The sequence below is a fragment of the Ursus americanus genome, chromosome 18, assembly GCF_024610735.1.
Source record: "Ursus americanus isolate L20-20 chromosome 18, mUrsAme1.1.p, whole genome shotgun sequence".
Taxonomy (NCBI): domain Eukaryota; kingdom Metazoa; phylum Chordata; class Mammalia; order Carnivora; family Ursidae; genus Ursus; species Ursus americanus.
In genome coordinates, this window is record NC_142144.1 from 6065402 (window position 1) to 6092359 (window position 26958).

At 45.2% G+C, this 26958-nt stretch overlaps 1 protein-coding gene across 2 annotated transcripts in view; it reads right to left on the reverse strand.

Moving 5' to 3' along the window:
- Nucleotides 1-26958, reverse strand: part of GPR107 (G protein-coupled receptor 107) — a 70338-nt gene that overhangs the window by 32259 nt on the left and 11121 nt on the right. For both annotated transcript variants that reach the window (XM_087869271.1, XM_045771292.2), the window contains exons 2-12: nucleotides 17569-17691; nucleotides 17200-17250; nucleotides 16871-16950; nucleotides 15735-15874; nucleotides 13894-13931; nucleotides 12210-12266; nucleotides 8283-8393; nucleotides 7830-7963; nucleotides 3468-3543; nucleotides 2074-2147; nucleotides 1563-1680 (exon numbers count right to left, since the gene is read on the reverse strand). In XM_087869271.1, coding sequence (XP_087725397.1) covers nucleotides 1563-1680; nucleotides 2074-2147; nucleotides 3468-3543; nucleotides 7830-7963; nucleotides 8283-8393; nucleotides 12210-12266; nucleotides 13894-13931; nucleotides 15735-15874; nucleotides 16871-16950; nucleotides 17200-17250; nucleotides 17569-17691 — 1002 coding nt within the window. The remainder of the gene's footprint in view (nucleotides 1-1562; nucleotides 1681-2073; nucleotides 2148-3467; nucleotides 3544-7829; nucleotides 7964-8282; nucleotides 8394-12209; nucleotides 12267-13893; nucleotides 13932-15734; nucleotides 15875-16870; nucleotides 16951-17199; nucleotides 17251-17568; nucleotides 17692-26958) is intronic.

Consider the following 26958-nt stretch of genomic DNA (forward strand, 5'->3'; position numbering starts at 1 on the left):
CAGCTTAAGTCACTAATTCCACTTGGTCCTTACTTCACACTCTTGACACAGGACAAAATGTTCCCCGGTGTGCAACAAAATGCCAAAAATGTTCTTGAAAGTCTGTGCGTACATTTTGGACATCTCTCACTTCTCACTCAGAAACGTGCACTGGCTCCCCGTGGCCACGAAGAAGTAGTTTCAGCTTCCGGGCTGATATTCAAGGCCTTCCCAGACTAGTCCCTATGTTTATCAACACGTAACTTCCTCATATTCAATTTTGTCAATGTTCCGTTTCCTCAGACTTGCCTGCCATGTAACCTTGCCTAATCTGTGCTAAAAGCCACGGTGCCAGGGGTGCAAAAGAGGGAAGCTGGGAGGGCTGTGCCCCATTGCATCCCAGTCTAAGGTGGGGAAGGGAGGTTTGCCTGGAGGGATGGTGGCAGCTCTGGGGGGCAAGGGCGACGGGCAGCAGTGCAACACGGCGGGAAGAGGACCCTGGCCCTCCCTTCTGAGCAGGGAGGCGCCGGCAGGCTGCAGAACTCAGCCTGGCCGGTGTAGCGGCCGTGGGGGCTCAACAGCCGGGCCTGTAAGCTGCTCAACATCTTTGCTCCCTCAGCAGGAGCACCACCTGTTCACCGGTTCCTGCTACTGCTCTTGTGCCTGCCACGCTTCTCTCCTTAAACATCTACGCAAGGCCGTTCTCTACCCTGAAGGCTTCTAGATCATTCACATTTGGGCAACTAGTCCCTCTCCTGGGAAACCTACAGCCACTGGTCTGTACCATACATTCGGTGCTCACGTGAGTCCCTCTGTCATTAATGTAAAGGTGGCTTTGCTGCGAACACCGCCAGACTGCCAATCACCAGAGTGAGCAGGCTAATCCGGGTGCCCAGGGGGTTGTCCCCTTCCTTCCTTCCCCTGCCACACCTGCACTGCGCTCCCAAACGACAGAAGACGATGAGAACAACTTTATCAAACGCATGCTCTTTGGTGGAGCAGAACAGAGCAGTCCTGCATCTCTGCTAAGCCCTCTCTGTTTACTCTGAGTTCTTCATGCCCAATCTCTGTCTCCAATAAGACTGCTACACAGAAGACAAGGCTCCTCTCCCAAGGGCTCACAACCAGGCAAGGCTGGCCTTGGCCTAGGGTCCCAAACCACGAAGGGCTTAATAAGCAGTTGCCCTGATGTCTACTTAATAGTCTACCTGGTGAGAACTCACTGGTGTCATTTACGGTTTTACAATAATTTGTTAATTAAAACACTATATACCTGAGCTTGGCTAAGAGGACCATTTTGCTAGAGGGCAGCCAGAGGCATGAAGGCAGGCAGTATGTTCCCTGACCTTCCAGCAGCTCTCTACTCAAGTGCAGGCATCCGTAAGCCGCTCGCCAGATGAGTGATGGCAGACAGCTCTCAGGGCAATGACTGAGGCCTAGGTCTGCCAGAATTCAGAAAGAGAACGCCAGTGGTCTGAGCGGGGGTTTCTGGGTGAGCCGACTCCCTCTGCCCGGACAGGCCCAGAGCTGAGCCTTCGAACTGCCAGGACGCAACCAGGACACGCAGGATTAGGGCCCCTCACCTGGAGTGGGATGACTATCATGAAGATCTTTTTGTCTTTATCGGAAAGGATATGCTTAATGAAAGCCCAGCCGGTGCCGATGAGCGCAATGGTGATGAACAGGAGTGCTCCTTTCAAGCTGGAAAAGAAAAAGTTTCAGACACCAACGGTCTCTTCAGACTCTCTCTGCAAGTTCCACTGCACAGCTCATTCATGACTTCATGTGCTTCTTGGAAAAGACAGGGGGCCAAATTTAGGAAACACCTCATAAGTGACCCAGCACACAAACAGGTCACCATGCACCCCACTCCTCCCTGAGCAGCTAGTCCCCCCCATGGAGGCAACCCCCTCCCGGGAGCAGGCCAGCAGCCCCGAGTTCCCAGGACCGGACAGCCACCTGTGTGCCACGCCCCTATGGCCTGGCAGGAACCCGGACAGGCTGCCACGGGAGGGTAGCGACTGTTAACGCGAGGCAGGTCCCTTCCTACCACGGCCTCCCCACCTTCTCCTGCATGTCCCTCCCCGTACTTACAGGTGAGTGATATAGTACACGACAGCCCAACCCTCGATCGGAAAGCCCTGGGAGGAGATGTAGTGGTAGTCGATCTGCAATGAAATGACTGCATTTCAGAAGGTCCCTCTACCACACGCCCTCACGCACAGCGAAACAGGAAAGGCCGCCACAGGACCTCACGATGGGGGGGGTGTTGTCCCCTCCACCCCACGCAGTAATACCTCACTTGTCAATTCACAGTTCAGCACATGGGGGCACGAACAAGGTCAGGTAGCACAAGAAACCTGCCACAAGGTTTCGACGCCACCAGCACGCAGACCAGGTCCCTCTTTTGAGGTAGGAGATTCACACTGGCAAATGGCTGCCTGTTAATTTCTTTAAAATCCCCAAGGGCCAAATGCCACGGGTCTCTTCAGTAGCCCAGCCAGGCACTTCACCTGGCACACCCCAGCTGCTTATTACAGAAGTCAGTCAGCCAGCCAGCAAAAAAATCCATGCGGAGTCACGCAGCTTCCACTGTTTTGTTTTGTCCTTTTGAAAAAAAATCTGTACTTTCGAGCTACTTAAAGCCACCAACGCATTTTAATTAAAGAGGCAAGTTTCAGTAGCGCGCCCACAACGCTTCCTGGCAGAACTCACAAACACCGGTATCGATTTCCTCGTAGACCTTTCATTCTGTCTCGAACGGCTATCTAGACACTGAAGTGACTCAAGGGTCTTGTCCTTCATTATCTACAAAGTTCCAAAAAGAATCTTTTAACTTAGATCCAAATGGGAAATTATCCAAATAACTGTCATTTCCAGAGCCTGTCACTGGACACACTACTAGTCCTCTGATGCCAACACTTTTAAGTGCAGGGGAGCGTGTGTCTGGAGACTGTCGCCCTCACAAGTGCAGCCGGCGGGTGCCGCGGGGCAGCTGTGACACCTTCCTCCCACGGGCAGGTGCACTTCACTTTGCGTCCGGACTAAAGATTCAAAGCGTAAGCTCAGTTCACACGCCTCCATCTTTAGAGCACCGGTTTTCTCTCAAATAAGTAGGCTAACACCAAGCTTCAAACCAAATGGGAACACGGGAAAGTATTTAGAAAAATCAAGTCGTGGAAACAATTCAGCAGGTGGCACTCTAATCTCGAAAAAAGATAAACAAAAAGGAATAAAAACAAGTAAGGTGCTAGGAAAACTCTGGGTATGTAGGCAGTGCTAGATGACGTCTCCGGGCTCGGGCCACAGGCGGAGGGTGTGATGATTTATCCCTGTGATGGCCCCTCCTATGCCAAAGGCTTCATGAGAAAAGGTCTTCTTTCATCTTGTTTCCCACTGACCTAGCTCCCCTTCCTTCCAATTCGTTTTTCCTGACTGCGCAGACACTGTACATCATTTCATAAATGACCCAAAATACTAATACATACTGCGTGGAACACCAAGGAAAGAGACTTCGTGAAAGGAAGGGCCGCCATCAACCAGTGAATTTTAAATACGTCATTCCTATAAAAAAAGAGAGAAAAGAATTAAAGGACTATTCCAGAGGCTCCTGGATGGCTCAGTTAAGTGTCTGCTTTCGGCTCAGGTCATAATCTTAGGGTCCTGGGATTGAGCCCCACATTGGGCTCTCTGCTCAGCAGGGCGTCTGCTTCTCCCTCAGTCTCCCTCTATGCTCCTCCCCTCTTTTTCTCTCTCAAATAAATAAAATCTTAAAAAAAGGAAAAAAAAAAAAAGGAATATTCCATTCCTCCAAAGGATGGCTGAAGCTCCAGGCATCAGACACATTTATAAGGAAGCAGTAAATATAATCCAAGCAAACCACACACACGAAGCCCTTTGGAGGCCTGGTTTCCACCAGCAGAAGCGGCCCCGACGGAGCCCCAGAGTCGCCTCTCGTGCATAAGTCTGTGTTGTGACTGGAGCAGCGTCAGGCACTGAAGCCAGACAGGACGAGTTCCAGCTCCTGATAAGAAGGAAATCTGCACAGCCTGCCAGCTTCGTGCCCAGAAACCACCCTGGAAAGGCCACAGAGGCAAGAATGAGGCGGCGGGATCTATGAAACTGGCAAGAAGCCCCTGGGAGAGCAGAAGGTGCCCAGGCACGGCTGTGGGGGGCGAGCTACGGCCAGAGGGGAGCAGGCACAGAGCCAGGTGACAGGAAGGACCGGGACCCGCCAGACACACCAGGCCAGCGGGGGAAAGGGCTGGCTCCCACTGCCATGCCCACACAGACACTCATCCGACTCGGGCTGCTGCCTCCCTGGGAACTCACCTCATAAGACCCAAGACCACTTGGGAGACAAATTTAAAACTCTTAGAGTACATAAAACTTGAATAAGAGCTACGGAGGAAACTCACACTCTTAGATACCAAGACGTTCTGCGAAGCCACAGTAGTAAAACATGTGGAATGGGTACAGCATCAGACAAATAAACCCACAGAACAGAAAACTTAGAAATGGATTCCTGTGTGTGGATAGATAAGGGGGCAGCAAACTGGCAGGAACAGGATGGACTGTTTAATAACTGGCACGGGGAAAAGCAGCTCCGAACTGTGTATATACACACACAGTGTTGTGTCCCTACTTCACATTTACAGAAAGGACTCCAGATGGATTCCAGTGCGAAACATAAAACACATCTTTTGTGACCCTGGCGTAGGGAGAGGCTTCTTCCAAGAAGCACTGCCTAAGAGGCTAAAATTAGAGAGCTCTGACTCTTAATATGAAAGACTTTCATTCAACAATGAATACCACGGACAAGTTTAACAGACTGGGAGAAGAGATTTGCTATGTCAAAGCAGACAAAGGACTGGTATCTAAAATATGCAAGAAACTCCTGTAAAGCTACAAGAAAATGACAGAAAACCCAACAGAAAAATGTGCAAAGCCTAAAGGCAGTCACAAGAGGGGGAACCCAAATGATTAACAAGTCCCTAGAAAGATAGTTCACAACATCGGTATTTAGGAAAATGCAAGATAAAATGAAGTACCAGTTTACAACCATCGGACTGGCCAAAAATAAGATGTCAGGGCTGGTACACGGGGAAACAGGAGCCCTGTCGCTCCGCTGGTAGAAGCGTGCGCTGGCGCAGGCAATCTGGCAGCACTTGATGAAATTAAATAAGAACTTACCCCATACCCAGTGCACCTGTTTCTGGCCGTGTACCCCCGAGGCTGCACAGAGCCATAAGGGGACAAGGCCAGGGCAGGGGCGGGAGGTCCTGGCAACACTAGGTCCCTCACTAAAGGCATGCAGAAGTAGAATGTGGGGATGCACAGCATGGAGTAGCTAAAAGTTAATGAGCTAGATGGACACACAACGACGTGACTAGTCTTAAAAAAGATACTACTGCATGAAAAATGAGAATAGTATCTGTAGATAGTATAGTTTATACAAGTTAAAAATACATGCAGTATCAATAAACATTAGCTATTTATAAGAATACACGCATGCCCAAGACCACCTATTACCTGCATCTGAGGAGCTGGGAAAAGCGTGAGCGAGGGGTAGGAAATGAAGGGGAAATGAAGAAGAGGGGCCTTGCACGGAATGATAAGGCGGGCATGTCACAAACTGACGCACACTCCCTTTCCGGGCTGGTTTCCTCCCTGCTACTTTCCTGTCTGGGGCCTACCTACTTGAAGGTCAAAAAAGAGGTCAAGGCCAGAGAAGTCTGCCACTCCTGAACAGCAATGAGATGTACCCAGAGCGCAGAACCGCCCAGGGCTGAGCCCGGTGCTCACTCACACGCCCCAGCACCCTCCACTTGCAGTCCCATCAGCCACGGGGCAGTGATGTCTGGGATGAACACACGCTCCAAAGCCTCAGCAACCTGGCTCGAATACTGGTTCTACCCTGACAACCTTAACCCCTGAGCCTCAGTAACCTCTTCTGAAAATGGGGCAACGCCTGTCTCAAGGAGCAGCTGGATGATTAGCCGAAACCACCAGCGTAAGTGCTTGACGGGGCATGGAGCAGGCACTGAAAACCGATCTGCTGTCTTCCCCTCCCCACACTCGGGGGCCCGGGACAGAACTCAGAGAGTTGAGAGGAGCTGCATACACACGGCAAGCAGATGTGGGTTCCACTCCCAGCTGTGGCAGGTGCCACTAACCATGTCTCTCATTTCCCCTCTCAAGACCTCCATAAGACGAGGCAAAGATCACCCAGTTCCTCCCAGCTCTAAGGGACTGCAAGCCTCTGAAATGCACGAAGCCTTGGAGTCACATCCTTTTATGTGACTCAAATTTCCAACCCAACACAACTGTCCATGAGTCTCCTGGAAAAACATGGGGATGGGGCGGAAGGCCTCCATTATACACCCCGGTGCGTACACTACACTTCAACAAGAAGCTAGACACGTGCTGCACAAAGTAGGTCGGCCTCATTTAGCCACAGATTTAAAACTTCCCACAATTTTATGTAAGTGAACCAGTGATAATGACTATTATTATCACTAAACACACGGAAACTAAAATACCCCTGGACACCTGCCTGGTCAACTATTTCGTATGCACCTCATATTTGCATAGCACCTGACTTGCTAAGCCCTCCACAACACAGTACTTCGGGGAGAATCACATAACACACCCAAGGTTCCAAGACCCTTAGAAGAAAGCAGGGCAATGACCCTGTCCCAGTTTTGTGGCTCAGGGAGTGAAGCGAGACACACAGGGGGAAGCAGTCCACGTTTATACTTGGAATTGGGCCCCTATCTCCCAGTTCTTACTTTTCTAATAAAGGCAGAAGCAAAACTTTATTTAAAAACCTTTTTATAGGTTGGTAAGATTCTTTTTTTCTTATTAAACGCTGCCTGACAGCCTACTGCAAACACGACCACGCAGGGTCCTTCCCAAGTGAACAGGTGGCTCTTGCCGTCTGGTGAGCGGAGCAAATCTCATGACAAACAGGAGCCAGCACTGCGCCTGCCCGAGCTCACCAATCCCGCGGAGCGTGTCCGCCAGAAGACCATCAGGCCACCGGGGGCTACCCGGGGGCTACAGAGGTCTCAATTTCCGCCCAGTGCTCCACAGAAAGAGGTATTTGGGGTGCTTAACTATTTTGTGAATTTAAATGAATCCACATTACAATTCCATATTCACATACCATCATTTACTTAGTTTATGGGCCTTATAACAAATACTTCACACTATTCTCTAACTGAAAATTAGTATTTTATTCTCAGGTTTTTTTGGTGCGAAGGAGACAGATTTAAACACTCGCCCCCCACAAATGCAGGTGCTCCCTTCGAGAACTGAGTACAAGCAGGTAAAGCTTTTTCTGGTTTCAGAAGAGAGGCCAAGAGCCAGGCAGGTGGGCTTGAAGTTTTCTCCAGTGACAAGCCTCTGGAGGCCGAGACCTCTGCCCATCAGGCTCTGAGCAGACCCCTGCAGTACCGAGCAGTAATGCCAGCTCTCGGCAGGCAGTGGGTCACTGTCACTGACCTCCTCTCATGAGCAAATAGCCCCTGAATGAGATCAATGAGCTCACTCTGAGTCCAGGACCGCAGTGTCTTCACTATGGAAACACTTGCTTATACATTTTGTTTTGCCTATTAAAATATTTGGATTTGCTTTTTAAACAAAGCAAAGGGAAGTAAACAAACACCAGGGCACGCAAAGGCTCCCCATACTGCAAGGCTTACACAGTCTCCCTGTTTCAGGGCAGATCCCCCTTGAAGAGGACAAGGTTGCTAGTGCCAATCCCTCCGAGGCTCAGAAGCCAGCAAAAGGTGAAATTATGCACCTCTCAACACACTCTAAGCTGGACGGCTCAAGAAACAACTCACCGTCGTTTTCGAAGGATGTGAATCCAGATGGTTCCAGAAAGGAAAAAGAAAAAGGCCATAGAAATGTATAATTTTGGGAGAGGGATCTCTCCTGCGGAGAGGTAGCTGTCAGGGTTCTTCTCTGTGATCTCAATCTGAAATGAACATGATATTAATGTTTACTTTTCAGGAACTGGTCATCCCATAATCAGCAATCTGTCACCTTAGCTGCTTCACTTGACTAAGGAAGTATCAGCAGGTAACAACCACAGTTCTAATGCACAGGTTAAAGTGTAAAAACATCCCAAATTGCTTTATATTTTTTGGTGAATCCTCTGCAGAACGGGATTCTGGCCACATTTTTCTCCTACTCCGCTTAAGTGTTGTTAAAACCTACTCTTATAATGAAATAAATGTCTCACATTTTACAGGGCTGACAAAATCCGTGTGGAACACCTTCCATACGGTACTCACATCAAGGCTGAAGGAGAACTTGTCGCCAGACCGCACTTCGTTCCCAGAGCATTTATGGAAATAAAGACTGTAGAGGCCTTCTTGGTCATCAGTGCTGATGTTAAAGAAAAACTGAAAGTGAAGAAGACAAAAATTGAAGAGTACCCAAATCCTCAGCTGAATGTTTCAATCTCAGAAATAGATCATGAATGCTATGGACAGAAAAAATATATAGATTTCTTAATTTCTTAATCAGATTCTCCCAGAGCAGAAACAGACATTTTCGGGGTGCCTGGGTGGCTCAGCCGGTTCAGCGTCTGCCTTTGGCTCAGGTCAGGACCCAGAGTCCTGGGATTGAGCCCCACATCGGGCTCCCTGCTCAGTGGGGAGCCTGCTTCTCCCTCTCCCATGCACCTCCCTTCTTCCTGCTCATGCTTGCTCTCTCTCAAATAAGTAAAATCGTTAAAAAATAAAATAAAATAAAATAAACAGATGTTTTCTTGTTCTGTGATTCTGTCTCAATATTTTGCTGTAACAATTTTCAAGGTAGCAGGAAAGGGGACAGAACTGCTCAGTGAACACCTCTATGCCCGCCACCGAGGTTCTATGCCCACCACGTCGCCGTCCTCATTTTGACACAAAGCCCCGCTGCCTGCGGTGGCTTCTGCTGAGGGCTGGAGGGATAACCTACGAAGCAGGTACCTCGTTTCCAAGTCAACATATTATTTTGCTCTTTAGGTGAAAAATACTCCTGAAAAGAAAGGAGGCCCCTCTGCTACTTGAAAAGGTAAAGAACCAATATTCCCTCGTTAAAATTTACTCCTGTGATTTCAGGCAACAGAGACATAGGCTACATTTTCTACATGGACACATTTTTCTATTTCTCACGTTTCATGGGTTCAAAATGAAGTTTAATGTAAATCCACACATTTTATATATAAGATTCTAGAATACGACTCCTTGGTCAATTCTAGAGAGCATTTTGCTAGAAGCTGAAAATACACTGCTTAGGGCTATGTAGATGATAAGCTATAAGAAGAGGCGAGGAACTGATGGGGATAACGTTTTTCCTAACAGCTGGGTAGGGATGTGAGGGTCACACGGGGTCTCTGGGGTGCTGGCACTGTTCCATTTCTGGTCTCCAATGACAGTTACAAAGGTTATTATTTATAATTATTTGTACTCAACATAAATGCTATGTGCTCTTCTGCAAGGGCACTACACCACACAGTTAAAAAGGACAGGGAAAAACAGACATCTGACAAGAAGATGGAAATAAAAGACCAAGAACATTCAAGCTGAAATTATTACTGTGTTAAATTGTGTCCTGAACTCAGCGATGTAAACCTAAGAGCGTGTGTTTTAGTCTACACAGGGAGAGCCAGAAAACGCTTCTAAACATAGTAATAACTTTTAGTTCCAAAAGTAAGAATCATATGAAGTTTCTAAGAAATATGAATTTTTTAAAAAGTCAGTACAATCATCATGATTAATCAGAGCAGGTACCTGACCCTTAAAAAAAAAAATCAAACAAAAATGTATGTTTTAGAGCGGGAATGAGGGCTAATAGTCCCTTTCCTGCTTTAGGCGAATAAAATATCATCCCTGTTCTGTGGATGGAGAAGAAAAGCTCACAATGGCTGCCTTGTCCAAAATTAGGATCCTGAGTAGCAGAACAGCAAGGAGTCACCTACTGACTGACTTCTTTACGAGAAGGGAAGCCAGAGAAGGCAGACGGTCCATCCACTGCCTGTTTCCTGCATCCCGAGAAGCCTATGCACTGCTTATCTCAACCAATGTCCTTAATCACAACACTCACCCTAACACAAAGGTTTAGCAACTGACAAATGTGTATATCCTATCCTGCTTTCCTTGGTCATTTTTTTTAAAAAAAAAAAGGCTTAGGGGCGCCTGGGTGGCGCAGTCGTTAAGCGTCTGCCTTCAGCTCAGGGCGTGATCCCAGCGTTATGGGATCGAGCCCCACATCAGGCTCCTCCTCTATGAGCCTGCTTCTTCCTCTCCCATTCCCCCTACTTGTGTTCCCTCTCTCGCTGGCTGTTTCTATCTGTCAAATAAATAAAATAAAATCTTAAAAAAAAAAAAAAGTTTAAAAAATAAATAAAAATTTTTAAAAAGGCTTAAAGAAATTTCAAAAAAACTTACACTGTATTAACAAGCACTTTGAAGTGAGAAAGAAAAAAGAGTACCTTTTGTATTGTCTTAAGGAGGCAGTAAACAAAGTGATTAAACACATGGATGGGCCTTGGAGTCAGACAAAACCTGGGTCTGAATCCTCCCCTTGGGCAAGTTACTTAACCTCTCTGAGCCTCAGATTCCTCATCTGTAAAAGGGGAGTAGTAACAGTGCCTCCAGCAGAGAGCTGCTGGCAGGATGAACTGAGGTAATGACAACGTGTATGCACTCTGCACCCATTCGTCCAGCTCCATCATTACTAATGGACAGCGTATTACAGGCCACGCCCAAGATTAGGGATTTCATATACGTCAGAAAGAAAACAAACAAACAAACAAACAAACAAAAAACACCTCTCCCTTATGGCTACCCTCTAAAGGGAGCCACAGAAAATAAGCATAATAAATAAGCAGAGCACATAGCATGTTGGAAAGAAGAAGTGCTAAGGGAAAACCAGCAGGAGGAGGTGAGGGAAGGAAGCTGCACTTAAAATAGGGCGAATGGAGGAAGCTTTGCTGAGAAGATGACATTTGAGCAAAGGCTTGAAGAGGAAGAAATTCATCACTGGCTTCTGAGGGACAAGCATTCCTGCCAGTGGGTACAGCCAGAGCAGAGCCTAAGGCCTGGTCGTTTCTAGAAGCATCGAGGTGGCCTCTGTGGCTGGAGCGGAAACAGGAGCTGAGGTCAAAGAGAAGACAGCGGCCACACCTTGTAGACCGGGAAAGGCTGGAGCTTTTGCTCTGAGGCAGATGAGAAGCTGCTGAGGGTTCACAGCAGACGAGTATCCACAGGCTCTCAATTAGCTATTAATTTAACCTATGGTCACTAAATTTAAAGACCATACAAAAATTAGTTAGATAGGCAAAATAATTTATGCTGAAAGGAATCAGAACACTGGAAGCAGAGATGAGGGACCCTGAGGTGGTAAAAATATAGAGAACCTTGATAGAGAGTGGGTTACACTGGTGCAAGCATGTCAGAACTGATCGAACTGCACATTTAAGACCTGTGCATTTCACTTTAAGCAGATTATCCCTCAATTCATGAAAACTGCTTAGAAAAGGGGCAGTGATTCTTACAAATTAATGATAAAAGATTTGTATGATGCTTCCAAAGCACTTTTATATTAACAACACAATACTTAGAACAACCCTATGAGATAGGTGCCATCACTGTTCACTCTCAGATGATTAAAGAGCAAGATCCAGGAGTGAAGTGAGCTGTCTAAGGTCACCCAGCTCGTCAGTGGGTGCTGAGACCCTATCCAACATCCTACCCCATCCACAGGCTCTGGTGCTGCCATAAACACTCATGGGCAGTGAAGAAGGGGGCAGACGGGCAGTCAATGCTGCTGAGCCTCGGTGAACTCATCTCTAAAATCCTACAGCATCCTAAATGATCACCAGTGTTCTTCTAGGGACAGAAGTCTGTGCTTCTAGCACACTCCAAATGGGAGGCAGCACGGGACTAAAGAGACAGCGGCACGGGGACAGCCAGGCAGATGTGGGTTGGAATGCGGACCTTGTCACTCACACTGGACATTCATAAAGTCACTCATTCTCAGAGACATGATCAGCTAAGTGGTGGGTAACAATATCCACCTTGTGGGTTTGCTATGGAGAGCGCTACTGCATTCGAGTGACTGATACGTAGCATGCCTAAATTATTATTCCGAAATTCAAAATTCCTTTGCAAATTCACCCTTTTACACTATAGAGATAAATCCTATGAAGATTACTCAAAGAGAATACATACCTGAAAAGAAACTGCCCCATCACTATTGTGAACAGAAAAGGATTTTTCTCCCATTGCCTAAAAAAAACACAACAACCTGTTTTAGGATGAAACTGGCAGAAAATGTACACTAATAAAAATAAAAATTAAAAGAAAAGCACATCCTTTTTAAATCTTAAATCAGCTGACCTTCAAAAGCTCTCTGGAAATAAAATTCACCATCCTTTCAAGATGTCTACAATCCCCTTTCACAGAGAATGGAATTCTTCCTCACCCATTTCCTTTTCTCAGCAATCTCTTCTGCCTCCCACTACCCCCCTATTCCCTGCCCCCCCCCATCCCCCTGGAGCGTGTCTCCATTCTTACAGCTCCAGCAGGACTACAGATGCCCACCCGGTCACATCCCGACACTTCACCTGGACGCCATTCCCAATTTCAAATGATCAGCGTATTATTGCCATCGGTGCAATGGACTAAGTCTCAGCAGTGAGAAGGAATGAACTATTACTGATACACCCAACAACACGGATGAACTCGAAAGAATTATGCGGAGTCAAAGGAGACGAAAAGAGCACGTACTGCAGAATGCTCTTCTATAAAGTTCTACGTTACTCATCTAGAGCGCAATTCAGTGGCTGCTTGAGGATGGGAGGAAGACAAAGGGGCAGGAGGAACCTGCGGGGTGACGGATATGTTCACTATTTTGTTGTGGTGGTGGCTTCGCAGGTATACAGTCAAGTCAAAACTTAGCAAACTGTCATTGTAAGGACGTGTCGTTCACTGCAGGTCATTTATTTTCAACACAGCTGTTAAAACTAAATACTGCCATTTGGATGCTCCCTCTTGAAATATGAAGATCTCCCAAACCAAAACGTTCCCAATTTTTCCTTCTGCTGTTTCGACCATCTATCTACCCTTCTACAAAACAAACAATCAAACAAACAAACAAAAAACCCCTACTCCCCCCACCCCGCCACCACCCCACCCTACCCGCATCCCTTACTCCACATTCCGAGACTCTGCTCTAGTGCAGGTCCTCGTGGCCCTACACCTGTACTGTCACAACCACGTTCTTCCTGGTCCTCCTAATTTCACCGTCTCCCTCTCCGAGGCTGCTCTGCACATTACTTTCAGAACATCTGTCCCCAACACCCTCTGTAGCACAGTCCTTCCAGATCAATAACTCCTGACGACTTCCTATTTTCTATGCAGCAATAAACACCCTCCACTGTCTGGACTTCTATTATCTCAGATCCCTCTCTCTGCTCCGAAAGCCACACTTTTTACTTCCCATAGGCCAGCACCCAGCGTTTGTCATGCTCGTTCCCACTTCCGGTCCTTGCTTATGACATTCCTTCCTCTTCCCCAAACAAATCCACCAAACTCCAAACCCTGACGACACCTTCTTCCTGAGGGCTCCCCCGTCACTATCTGACCCTCTACTATGTAAGTGCTGTACCACTTAGAACGCACCGTGACTCCGAAATTCTTCCCATATGGTAACATTATCTCTCCAAACAGACAACAACTCCCGTGGACTAGGGGTGTGTGTGTGTGTATGCATGTGCGTACCTGTATATATGCATGTGTATAAATACACCCACACTCACACTCCTATCCCCACATGTATACATTCACATATGTATCCACACACGCACACGCACGCACATATATATCCAGGAAAGCTGAGCACAGCGGTTCTTACCTTTGAATCTCCTGTACTTCGTTTAGATCTTCCAGCGTCTAGAAGCAGAAACATTTAAAAGATATTATTGCGTGATTTGCTTATGTATGTTCTACAGTATCGTTTTATGAGGCTCTAGCTTGTCTAACATCAAATAATCCAAACAAACAAAAGGTGTGGCCGGATGCTACCTTGCAGACAGACATCTCAGATTCCAGAACAATTCTCGAGCCGCAGAAGCAGCGAACTGGAGCTTGTTGCATTACCAATGTTCTCTGATGAAGGATAATATTTAGTATGACAGGGAAACCGGCTCAGAACAATCTAGCTATGTTCCTACAGTGGTGCCACATGGAGTGACTGTCCTCATTGTCTACGTTACCATGCTTGAAAACACACCATCGTTTTAAAATACATAAGTGACATTTATTTACACACACGGAAAAATTAATAGCAAAAAATATTAGCACAATTTATGCTTTTTTCCCCCCACAGCAAGGTGTGTTAAGACTGCTGATGGCTACTTCCATGGAACAGAGAGGGCACGCGTGCCTTATCTTCATCTAAGGTACCCTTCACGGGGAAGACAGGATTTCAAGCTCCCTGCAGGGGGAGAGTTTCAGAATAAAAGGAGGCAAAGAATACTTTCCGTGCCGGGCATGCACATGTGAACAAGAAAGGAATGGTGTGCACACGCTAAGCTACGCCATTACACAACAAACGTAACATTTCTGTATGTCTTTTCATTTGGGTTAGAGTTTGACAAGCTGAGAAAAAAATGTGTAAATAATACAACAAATAGTAAGCTCTCTTTAAAGAACGAAACTATTAAAGCTGACAGTTAATAAAAGAGGCAATAAATATAACCCGGTTAATCAGCATCTGGAGAAAAAGCGCAGCCTCCGTAGTCAGAGTGAATACAAAACCAAGAATATCCTTTTTGTCTTTTACTTTGCGATTAACACAAACACCATAAACCCAGTCTTGGCTAGGACATGGTAATGCGGACACTATTCCTACATATTTCCCAAAAGGAGCATCAATTCATACAAAGCATCTGGAAAGGAACTGAACATATCTACCAATATCCTCCAACGTATTCACATCCTTTGAACCAAATATTCCAATTCTGGGAATCCATCCTAAAGAAAGTTCTTTTTTTTTTTTTTAAAGATTTTATTTATTTATGTGACAGAGAGACAGCCAGCGAGAGAGGGAACACAGCAGGGGGAGTGGGAGAGGAAGAAGCAGGCTCACAGCAGAGGAGCCCGATGTGGGACTCGATCCCGGCACGCCGGGATCACGCCCTGAGCCGAAGGCAGACGCTTTAACGACTGCGCTACCCAGGCGCCCCCCATCCTAAAGAAAGTTCTGATCAAAGTTCTACAAATAAAGAACTCCCAATGCAGCAATATTTACAATAGCAGACCGTGGAAATACGTCTCCTTAAGGGGAAAGCTTGAGAAAATTACAGGATCCACGTAACAGGAGGGCTGGTAAGAATGAACCGTCTGCAAGCTGAGTGAACAGGGATGCTTAGGAAATTACAAACACGACTATGACTTTCTTTTTCTCGCTCTGCTAATAAATTTTAAATATCTTAAAAAAAAAAAAATCAAACATTTCAGACCCAGGAAAGAGCCAGAAGGAACGTAGATTACTCAAGTCCTAGTGCTGCAAGGATGGAGAACGACTGTTCTTTTCCCCACCTTCTCCACAGTTTCCACCTTTAACAGTTATATATTTTTGTACAACCCCCAAAATAAAATAATGCTGTGATTGTGTGTGTTTTTACTTAGACACAAAAAGAATCTACAAAGCAGGGCAGTGAAAGAGATGCCATTCTGTGCCTGACCGCTGACCTTGTTTTGGCTGAGTCTGGTTGCCCGCTGAAACAGGGTTAGCCCCAGGCTCCTGGCTCTGGCCTGGGACCTTCTCATCCTTGCTGAAGACGATCTTTGGTAACTGCGTACCAGTTTCTGGTGGGGATCTTACTTTCACCCTACATTCAAAGTAAGAGAAAAGAAAAGAAGTTCAAGGTAATGTGATGGCCATCTGAGTGCCACGGGTTACACACTGTCTCAGTATCTAAATCCATCATCTCAGATAGTCCTTGTGAGTCCCTCATGTACATTCTACTGGCTGCTTTGTGCACCTGCTGAAATGGGGACTCAGGAAGGTTAAGAACTTGCCCAAGAGTGGTGAGGCCGGAAGCAGCCAGCCAAGGACCCAGCATTCTACTCTGAAGCTTCCGTTCCTAGCAGCCACATTGTTCTGATGGACATATTTTCCCCTAAGGGTCTATAACGTGTTCAACAAGGGGAATGGAACAAGGGGCACAGAACCAGTAAGACGCTAAAGTAAACTCTGGAGGGGCGGCGTGTGAGAGGCAGCACGCACAAGCAGCGACCTGCCTGGGGTGCATTCCCTCTCTTCTCGCTTCTCAGCAGACCCCATCCTGCCAAGGAGGGGCAGGTGAGGCCCCATGCCTGAATGGACATGGGACTAAGCTAGCTCGGTTGAGCTGGACGGGAGCACTTCTAATCCTGCCTCATGGGGGAGAGGTCTCCCTCTCTCCCTGGATGTCAGCTGGCTGTGAATAATGAACTCACTCTGTTGAACACGCCATGCAGTGGGTTAGGCTGTTCTGCCTTTGCCTCCAATGCTCTTCCCTTATTCACCTGGTGAAGTCCACTCACTTAAAGGCTGGCTGGGCCAAGAGCTGCTGGAAACCTTCCCTTCTACAATTCTCTTCTACAATTCTTCTCTTCTACAATTCACCAGTTTCTCTGCCCCACTAACTCTCTATATTGCCGTGATCATCTGTATTGGTGTTTGGCCTCCCTCATTCATCTCCATCTCCCTCATCGTGTTCTTAACCTCCAGAACTCAGCACAGTATTTGGCACACGGCAGACACTCAGTAAATGTTAGCTGAACTACCAAATTCCCCTAACTTCACTTGAGGATGGAACTGAAGGAACATTAGAATTACTTACTCACTTCTGGAGATGTCTAGGATTAGAAGGGTGACAGAGACAGACTGCTTTTTTAAAATACAGTAATTCACATCTTCATCCTGAGAAAGGAAGACCCAATTGTACATCACCTTATTCATTCACACTAGAACAAGAACAAAGTTTTCAGGAACAAGGCAAATAAGGGATCCAACCTCCGTCCCAAACAACACAACTGTGGGTGCTCAGAGATGCTAGGGAGTCGAGGCAGCCACCACAGCGAGAAAGAGCACTGACAGAAGCAGGGCGTTCCCAGCCAGTGTCTTGGGCTCACGTGAAGGGAGTGATCAGGTCATGTGTGTCATGCTCACCAGATAGGAAGAAAATCCGTCGTTCTTTGTGCGGTCTAGGCTGAATCCGATCTAAGAGGGGGTAAAAAGAGTAGAGGTAAATACCCACATGCTGCTCTGGCATCCATACCTTTCTTACTCGAAGAGCAGAGAAGGTGATTCTTTGGCCTAGCCGTTCTTGATTTTCTTAGCATTTTGTAAGAGGGATCACTAATTACTAAAATTATTCAAGAATTACAACTGAAGTGTTAAAAGTAAAACTATGTGACGCCTGTTCACAAGTTTAACTTTCTCCATATTCTGAGACTTCGTATTTTTAAGTGTGGGGTGAAGCTCTCATCTGAGCAACAGAGAAGGGTAAAGCCCTTGACCTCCCAGGAAGGCACTTACAGTCGTGTCCTTGTCTGTGGCTCTTGCGGGGTCATTCACGGAAAGGCTACTGACATTAACCACCATGTACCCATCCTTGAAGAATCCAAAGGTGTTCAGATGAACCTTATGCCTCACATCGTCCTAAAAAGATTCAGAGTGGTGGCATTAGTAATATGGAGAAGTTAACTTGATTATTTAACCTATTTATTTCCTTGAAAAATACGGTATCTAGCTAGCTAGTCACTATTTCCATATACTTGGCAATATATATAATATATATACCTTATCTTGCTGTAAAAGCTGAGGAAGCCTCATCAGAAATTCATAAGATATCAACAGTTTGGCAGAAGGAAGCACATAATAGATTCAATTCATTCCCATGTATGTGTAAGGGTCCCAGGGCAGACTTGGTGATCCAGTGGAATGTGAATTCCAGGGAAGGAGGAACGATGTTTTCATCATTCTCATAAGCTTCCTGCTAGCACAAGGCCTGGAATCCAGGAGGCATTCAAAACATGTTGGGGAGTGAGGGGGAGAAGCGGCCAAAGCTGCCCCAAGAATACACTCATTTTTATAAACCTTCTTATGAATCTTATGTACCTGGATCCTCCGACTGCAGGATGACAAGGATACCCAACATTACTTTTCTAACCTATAATACATTTTTTTTTTTTTTTACATTTGCACCTATAAACAATGTTTCATGTGACGGGTTTTCAGGAAACAAAGCCTTATGCAAAAGGAATCCAGGAACTAGCCAGGAGGAGACAGATCTCTCGGACACAGGATAACCCTGAGATTTGCCAAAACTGACCACGTGGGCAAATGCCGACCACACCTGCTTGAAACTGCCTCGAAGTTGTGATTCCAATCGCAACAAAGTCAATAAATTTTAAGGCCAACAGAACAACAGTATTAGTGGATACTTCTCAAGTTGAAGTTTCACCCAGACACGTCCTACTGTGTAAAGTCATGAGTTTTATTTTTATTTTTTTAGAAGATTTTATTTATTCATTTGAGAGAGAGAGAGAGAGAGAGAGAGAGAGAGAATGAGCGGGGGAGGGGGGAGAGGCATAGGGAGAGGGAGAAGCATGATCCCCATGGAGCAGGAACCTGACGCAGGGCTCAATCACAGGACCCCGGGATCATGACCCGAGCTGAAGGCAGGTGCTTAACCGACTGAGCCACCCAGGCACCCCAAGTCATTAGTTTTATATAGAGAATCACTTACCTAAATGAGAGCACCTTCGGTAAGTCCGCAATAAACTAACAGTTATTAAGTAGCTCCTAAATGCCAGGTGCCAAGCTAAGCACTTTTCTAAAACCTGCATTTGGTTCCTCCTCAAATCTGCACAGTCATTTCTGCTACTGTTCGCATCTTGCTCATGGTTTTTAAATTCTACCCTTTGAGGGCGCCTGGGTGGCTCCGTCAGTTAAGCCTCCGCCACGATCCCAGTGTCTTGGTCAGTGGGGAGCCTGCTTCTCCCTCTCCCTCTGCCGCTCCCCCTGCTTATGCTCTCTCTCTCAGTCAAATAAATAAAATCCTAAAAAAAAAAAATTCTACCCTTTGTTTCTTTTGATTTTAAACATAGCTATCCGACAACATAGCGAGCTGCTCTGGGGGCTCTAGGTCTGCTCTCCTGCTGTCTCTGCCAGCTTTCCCAGCAGGTGGTGTCTTGGTGTGAGTGTTACTTTCTCTTTCTAGACCGGGGTCTCCTGGACATCAGAGGAAGTCTAATCGCCAACCCCAAAGACCTCCGGGGAGAAGGCTGTGGATCAGATCTTTGGCAGAAAAATCATAAACTGTAACCCCCTACATAGCTAAAACACACATTTTATAGCCATTAGGAGGGTTATGTTTCCCAGCCCACTCTCCTACTCAAGGAATATAGCTCTGGGAGTACCGCAATATTAGGGGTTACGGAGAGGGACACAGCTCCCGCATTCTCCCCCTCCCCCGCCACCCCCATCGCCCCTTCCAAGGCTTTGTTTGGCTCCTGATCCCAGCCAGCCATTCATACTCCAAGGCTCTAGGGGCCAAGTTTCCACAGTGTCTCAGGGCAGCCCTGGCTTGTGTTCTTCTACCCACTGAAATCGCCGCTCCCCACCCGCCCCCCCTCTTTTTTTTTTTTTTTTGCCCCTGGGAATTTCCCTTATTTTCCTAGGATCCAGCTATGCATTTAAAGCATGTTTGCTGGCCTTCCACTTCCTGGTGGAGCGGTGTGCAGTACACCAGAATTCCCAAGGAGAACAAGAAAAGCAAATAAGGTATAGAAGTCATCCACTGGAAGGCAGGAGGGGGCTGCTAGGCCACAAACCCCAGAAAAGCTAAAGCTCGTGTCCTTTCTCAGGATCCTAAGAGAAATGATTTGAGTGGCTATTTTCTCACCTCGCCCAAAGGTGCTACAAGGCCACTACCATCCTAGATGCACAGGAGAGAAACCAATTCAACTACGTATGACGGATGCCTTGGGACATTGCGGCTTCATACCCTGGCAGAATCCCCAGATGAGAAGGGCGGGAGAGACAGAATGAATAAACAAATTCTTGCCACGGGCAACAACATAGGTGAACCTCACAACATGATACTAAGCAAAACGAGCCATATCACCATAGGTATAATCAAGTCGAACGCAGGGGGAAATAATCTATGGTGACAGAGGTCAGGATGAGGACGATTCTTGGGAGGGAGAGACCTGCAGTCGGTTGTGGGCGGGGGATGGGGGGTGGAGGGGTGGTCTTAAGGAGCTTCTGGAAGTGCTCAGTAATGTTCTGTTTGTTGTTGGTTGTACAAGTGTGTCTACATTGTGAAAATTCAGAGTTATAGGCTAATAGTATTTTTAGCATGTACATTATATAATAAGGTTTAAATTTTACAAGTATGCTTGTTCTAATATAACCAGCATTTAGATGCTGTGCAGCAACATGGAAGGCTGTTAAACACTGCTTAGCTCATTTAGTCCACCACCATACGTATTCCTTAGGTATGTGGGGGGAAGATGCTTCAATTGCAAACTTATAGCAGTTGCTTTTCCCATATAAACATTTTATTCCTTTATTGTTTGTTCTCACTTTTATATTATCATTTCACTTGATAAAACAATGCCACTAAAAACCCATTTTTGAAGAATATTTTGAACATCGATAACCGCAACACAGCTCCACATCCTCCATACCTGAGAAACAGGCTTTCCTGTGACAGCTCACCCCATCCGGCCCGGGAAGCTCCGTGCCAGGGATGCAGACACGAGCTCAGGGCGCAGTGACTACCCAGAGCAACGCAGGCGTAAGTGGTGACGCTGGGATGTCAATACTGATCTGTTGTGAAAGCCATTTGCACGCTACTGCCTCCCAACATGTGAAAGTAATCATGAGAGAATATGAGCTGCACGTGGGACAACCTGGAAGACAGGGACAAATTCCTAAAAACATACAAGTTCCCAAGACTGACTCATGAAGAAAGAAAACCTGAACAAACTAAGAGTGAGTAAGGAGACTGAATCAGCAATCAAACAGGAAAGACAGCTAAGGCAAAATTAACAAGAACCCCTCTCAAACTCTTCCAAAAAAAACTGAAAAGGAGGGAACACATCCAAACCCATTTTACAAGGCCAGCATTATCCTGATACCAAAGCCATACAAGGACACTACAAGAAAAGAATATTACAGGTCAGTATCCTGATAAGCACAGATGAAACAGTCCTCAGCAAAATACCACCAAACTGAATTCAACAGCACGTGAAAGGGTCATACACCACGACCAAGGGTCATACACGCCTGGGATGCAAGGATGGTTGAATACATGCAAATCAATACATGTGAAACGCCACATTAACAAATTGAAAGGAAAAAAATCCCATGATCACTTCAACAAATGCAGAAAAAGCATTCAACAAAATACAACATCCTTTCATGGTAAAAACTCTCAACAAATTAGGTATAGAAGGAATGTACCTCAGGATAATGCAGGCCATATGTGACAAGCCCACAGTTAACGTCATCCTCAACAGTGAAACACTGAAAGCTTTTCCTCTAAAATCAGGAACAAGATAAGCTTCCCCACTCTCACCGTGTGTGTTTCAACCCAGTACTGGAAGTCCTAGCCAGAGCAATTGGGCAAGAGAAAGAAATAAGAGGCATCCACATTGCAGAGGAAGAAGTACGACTGTCACTATTTACAGATGGCATAAGGAACTCAGCACAACGGCAAAACAGAAACAACCGCCCCCAAAACAACCCCAAGTAACCTGATTTAAAAATGGGCAAAGGATCTCAACAGACATTTCTCAAAAGAAGACCTACAAATGGCCAAGAGGTATATGAAAATGTGCTCGACATCACCCATCATCAGGGAAACGGAGATTAAAACCACAATGAGAAATCACCTCACCTGTCAGAAGGGCTAATACCAAAAAGTCAAAAGAGAACAAGTGTTGGTGGGGTGTAGAGAAAAGAGGATCCTTGCACACTGTCGGTAGAAATGGAACTGAAACAGTCTATGGAAAACAGTGTAGAAGATCATTAAAAAAATTAAAAATAGGACTATCATATGATCCAGCAATCCCACTTCAGGGTACACATCCGAAGGAAGTAAGATCAAAATCCTGAAGAGACACAGCTGCACTCCCAAGTCCACTGCAGCATTATTTACAACTGCAAAGTATGGAAACAACCTAAGTGGTTGTCAAGGATAAATGGGCAAAGAAAATGCACACGTGCGCGCACGCGCGCGCACACACACACACACACACACCACTGACTATTATTCCGCTTTAAAAAAGTGAAATCTTGTTATCTGCAGTACTGTACATGAACCTGGAGGACATCATACTAAGTAGAATAAGCCAGACACAGAAAGACAAATACTGCATGATGTCACTTATTTGTGAAATCCAAAAACGGTGACTCCGTAGAGGCAGAGTGCAGAACGGTGGTTACGGAGGGCTGCGGGGTGGGGGTGGGGTGGAGGGAAATGGAGATGTTGGTCAAAGCCTACAAAGTACAAGATATGCAGGATGAATAAGGTCAGAGATCTAATGTACAGCAGGGGGACTAGGGTTTACAATACTGCACTGTTCACTTGAAATCTGCTGAGTAAATCTTGTTCTCACACACAAAGGTAGCGATGTGAGGTGCTGGATATGTTAATTGGTTTGACTGTGGTAATAATTTTATGTGTATCCAAACACCACATACATCTTAAATACATAAAACTTTTTATGTATTTATTTGTGAATGAAGCCTCAAGAAACCAGGAAAAATATTAAATGCGAAGAGCAAGGTCCAAACTATGTAAAGAGTTAAATTTGTGTTCAAAAAATAAAAGCATATGTATTTACACTTGAGAGAAATTCACCAAACTATGAAAAGATGAGTACCAGTGCGATGGTAGGCAAAACTCTACTTTTTAAAATTCCTAACGATGGTCATGTATTATAATTAAAAAAAAAAATCAAAAAATTTTTTCAGTATTACCATTTGCCAGTATTATTTGTGGGACCCTCCCTAACCTAACCCCCAGCTCCATTTTAAGCTATCATATTGCCATGTCAAATAAGACACGTATGGAAGTGACTCTGCAAACTCTATTTCGCTACACAAATCACGGAAACACCGAAATTTTTAAAGTAGAAGGAACCAGGAAAATCATACATAATGGCTCATTCAACTGTATTTGACTCAATTCACAGTGTAAATAAACCAGTATTTACAAAACACCACTAATGGCTGAGGCCCCAAAAGTGAAAAATACTCAGTTCCAGAAAAAATCACCAATAGTCAGTCCTGACTGAACAGGAACACAGAAACCTTTCCTTCTAGCGTGGGAAAGCCAGAGATCTGGGCACCCTGGGACAAATGCCCCATCTATTCTGCACCTCCTGTGCCAGAGTGCTCCAGCCAGCATCTGGGGATGGGGCAGGAGTGCAGAAGACAGCATCCTCAGCACTCACATTTCTCCCTCCAGACAGTCTCCCAGAAGGAGCAGCGAGGTCAGTTTCTTGAAGACAGGGTGAAAAGCAGGAGACAGGCAAGGAGCGGGTGCCAAAGCAGAGTTAGAATGCCAACATCAGACACAAGCGATGAAGATTTAATTACATTTTCAACAACCACCCTATTATTTTTTTTTTTTTAAGATTTTATTTTTTTAAGTAATCTCTACACCCTACGTGGGGCTTGAACGCACAACCCCGAGATCTAGAGTCGTGTGCTCCACCAACTAAGCCAGCCAGGCACCCCCCTATTATTTCTATCAGCACTGACACAGCAATGTTCTTCTGTTTCCCCAAGGATTTCAGATTGCAAACACTTGACCTTGTAGCCAGTACTGTGCTAAGCGCTTTATCTACCACCACTCAGTCTTATTACAATACTATGAGGCAGGTGTTATTATGCCCATTTTATAAATGAGGAAACAGAGGCTCAGAGTGGTAAAACTTGCTTAAAATCATAACGTTAAGTAGGTGACAAAGCCAGTATTCTAGCTCAGGTTTGTTTAAAGCCCAAACATGTGGTTTTAGCCACCTCATACTTTTTACGACCAAACAGATAGTGTATCTTTGGTTCGTTTTAAAATTTTTTATTGTAGAAAATTTCAGACCATCAACTCTTGGCCCATTTTGATCCTCTATACTCCTCCCCACCCCCAATCTCATCTAAATGGGATCTCATTCTAAACAGACTCAAATCCCAGCTGTTCTATCATTTCATCTATTAATATTTCAATATATATCTGATAAAGCTTCTTAAAAAAACATAACCATAATCACATGGTATGCTCTTAACCACAATAAACTGCTTATCAAGTTAATTAAACAAGATTGTTCATCCATGAGAAGTCAAGTTTACAGGAACATAAAATATAGGACTGTTCCCAGGTACATATTTATACAGTTGGTCGTAAAAACTTGTGGTTTTTCCCAGTTTTCCTAGTAGACTTATATTATCTGAAATTAGTGGAAATACAATTACAATCTCAAAAATACTAATCGAAACAAGGAAATAAGTATCAGTTTGATGATGATGATGATGAAACGATCTGAATTAATATATAATTAAATTATTAGAGAGGATCCAATTAGAGAAAATGTGGCACCAGCAGATTATTCTGAATTATTTCAGATTATTCTGAAAAGTTTGTCTTTATTTTCAATAAACTATTTATAAAACTAAAACTTCGTCTGAAGATTATCAAAATTCTAAACCAAAAAGTTCATCCAAAAAGTGTATATATATATATATATATATTTTTTTTTAAGATTTTATTTATTTATTTGACAGAGAGAGAGACAGCCAGTGAGAGAGGGAACACAAGCAGGGGGAGTGGGAGAGGGAGAAGCAGGCTCCCAGCAGAAGAGCCGGACGTGGGGCTCGATCCCAGAACTCCAGGATCACGCCCTGAGCCGAAGGCAGACACTTAATGACTGAGCCACTCGGGTGCCCCCAAAAAGTATATTTAAAATGTGCAGTTTCAGGTCATAATTACAGATGCACATTTTTTTCTCTTCTTATTTTCTGTTTGCATGCAACTTTATTTTTACCACTACAAATGTGTTATTAGCATTTAAGAGTATATACACGCTCAGAAGTAAAGTCTTTTTTTTTTTTAAGATTTTATTTACTTATTTGACAGAGAGATAGAGACAGCCAGCGAGAGACGGAACACAAGCAGGGGGAGTGGGAGAGGAAGAAGCAGGCTCCCAGTGGAGGAGCCTGATGTGGGGCTCGATCCCATAATGCCAGGATCACGCCCTGAGCAGAAGGCAGACGCTTAACGACTGAGCCACCCAGGCGTCCCCTCAGAAGTATATTCTTACCGAAATAAGTTTTCCTAAAATTTCTGACTTGTAGAGAAAATCTGAAATTAAAAGACAATAAACATGCTGAGATCTTAAACCTCACCAATAGTCAACTTAAAACGAGATGTCATCTTTCTGTTATCAGGTTAGCAGAAGTTATTAAGACTTACAAGGTGGTGTGTTGTGAAGTATGTGGGTAAATGAACACTGAACATTCTTACACACTACTCGTGGAAGTGTGAACTGACAGAACCCTGTAGATACAGGCTATTTGGTACCTTCTATTTAAAGTAATCCCATGCCTAGGAATCTATGCCACAGAAATACTAGAGCTGATACACAAAGATATATCTACAAGAATATTCACGGCAGCTCTGTTTAGAGTAACTAAATCAAGCAACATAAACGTCTATAACAAGAGAATGTAGAGCAAACAACACTTCATCTCAGGGTCGTGAATTTAAGCCCCATATAGTGCAGGGAGCCTACTTAAAAAAAAAAAGCTATAAGATAATAAATGAAAAAGACAAGTACATTCATCAAGTATTTACTGAGTACCCACAGGCACTGCTCTAGATGTTGAGAACACAGCGCTGAGTACGACAAAAGTCCTGCCTTGTTGAGCTTATAGTCTAGTGGAGAGAGCAGATAAGAACAAACACACGGTAAAGGCCGTGGTGCATCAGCCTGTGAGGAGTACGGCGGACAAACAGTACAGGGGAGGGAGAGGAGGAGAGGGGGAGTGCGGGCCATTTGGCCACTTAGAGGAGGGTGGTCCTGGAGAGCTTCACTGAGGAGGCACCTCTGGGCAGAGACGAGGAGGGTAGTGTGGGCATGGGCCCTGCAGACGGGAGCGGAAAGGGTGTTCCAGACGGCACCCGCACAGAGCTCAGCGGACTGAGGACGGTAAGAGGCCAGAATGCCTGGACTCCGGCTTAGAAGTCACTGGAGAGCTCTGCACAAACCTGATCTTAGATTATAAAGTGCGCTTACTCCAGAAAAAGACAAGAAAAAAGAAAGAGACCTCTAAGTGGGGAATGTGCCTAGAAAGATCATTAAAGTTCTGCAGAAAAATGACATATCAACCCAACCGAGGGGACGGGGAGCAGAAAGGACTCTTCAACATGCCCGTGGCCCTCTTGTATTAGGCAAGCTTTTGGATCAGCAAAAAGTCACCTGTCACATACTAAATACTATTTTGCCCTTTCAGATGCTTTATGAAAGGTGACTCTAACTCATGTTGTTCTCATTTGTACTTACCCAGCCAAAACATTTTTTGGTTTTCTATAGACTATGCCTCTGAAAATGAAGTATTATATTCACCAAATCATTTTTATTTGACTTCTGAGAGTGAGATTTAGGACAGTTTTTACAATCAAACGTAACTTTTAGAAATTGTAAATGACAGGGGCACCTGGCTGGCTCAGTCCATAGAACACGCAACTCTTGATTTCAGAGTCCTGAGTTTGAGCCCCACGTTGGGTGTAGGGATTACGAGAAAAAAATAAACTTTAAAAAAACGTATGTTAGTTAGAAAGGTATAAGCAGAGCCACAACATATCATCTTGCTATTTGGTGGCATCCACAGCAAGACTGGTTGTCGGGGTGCCTG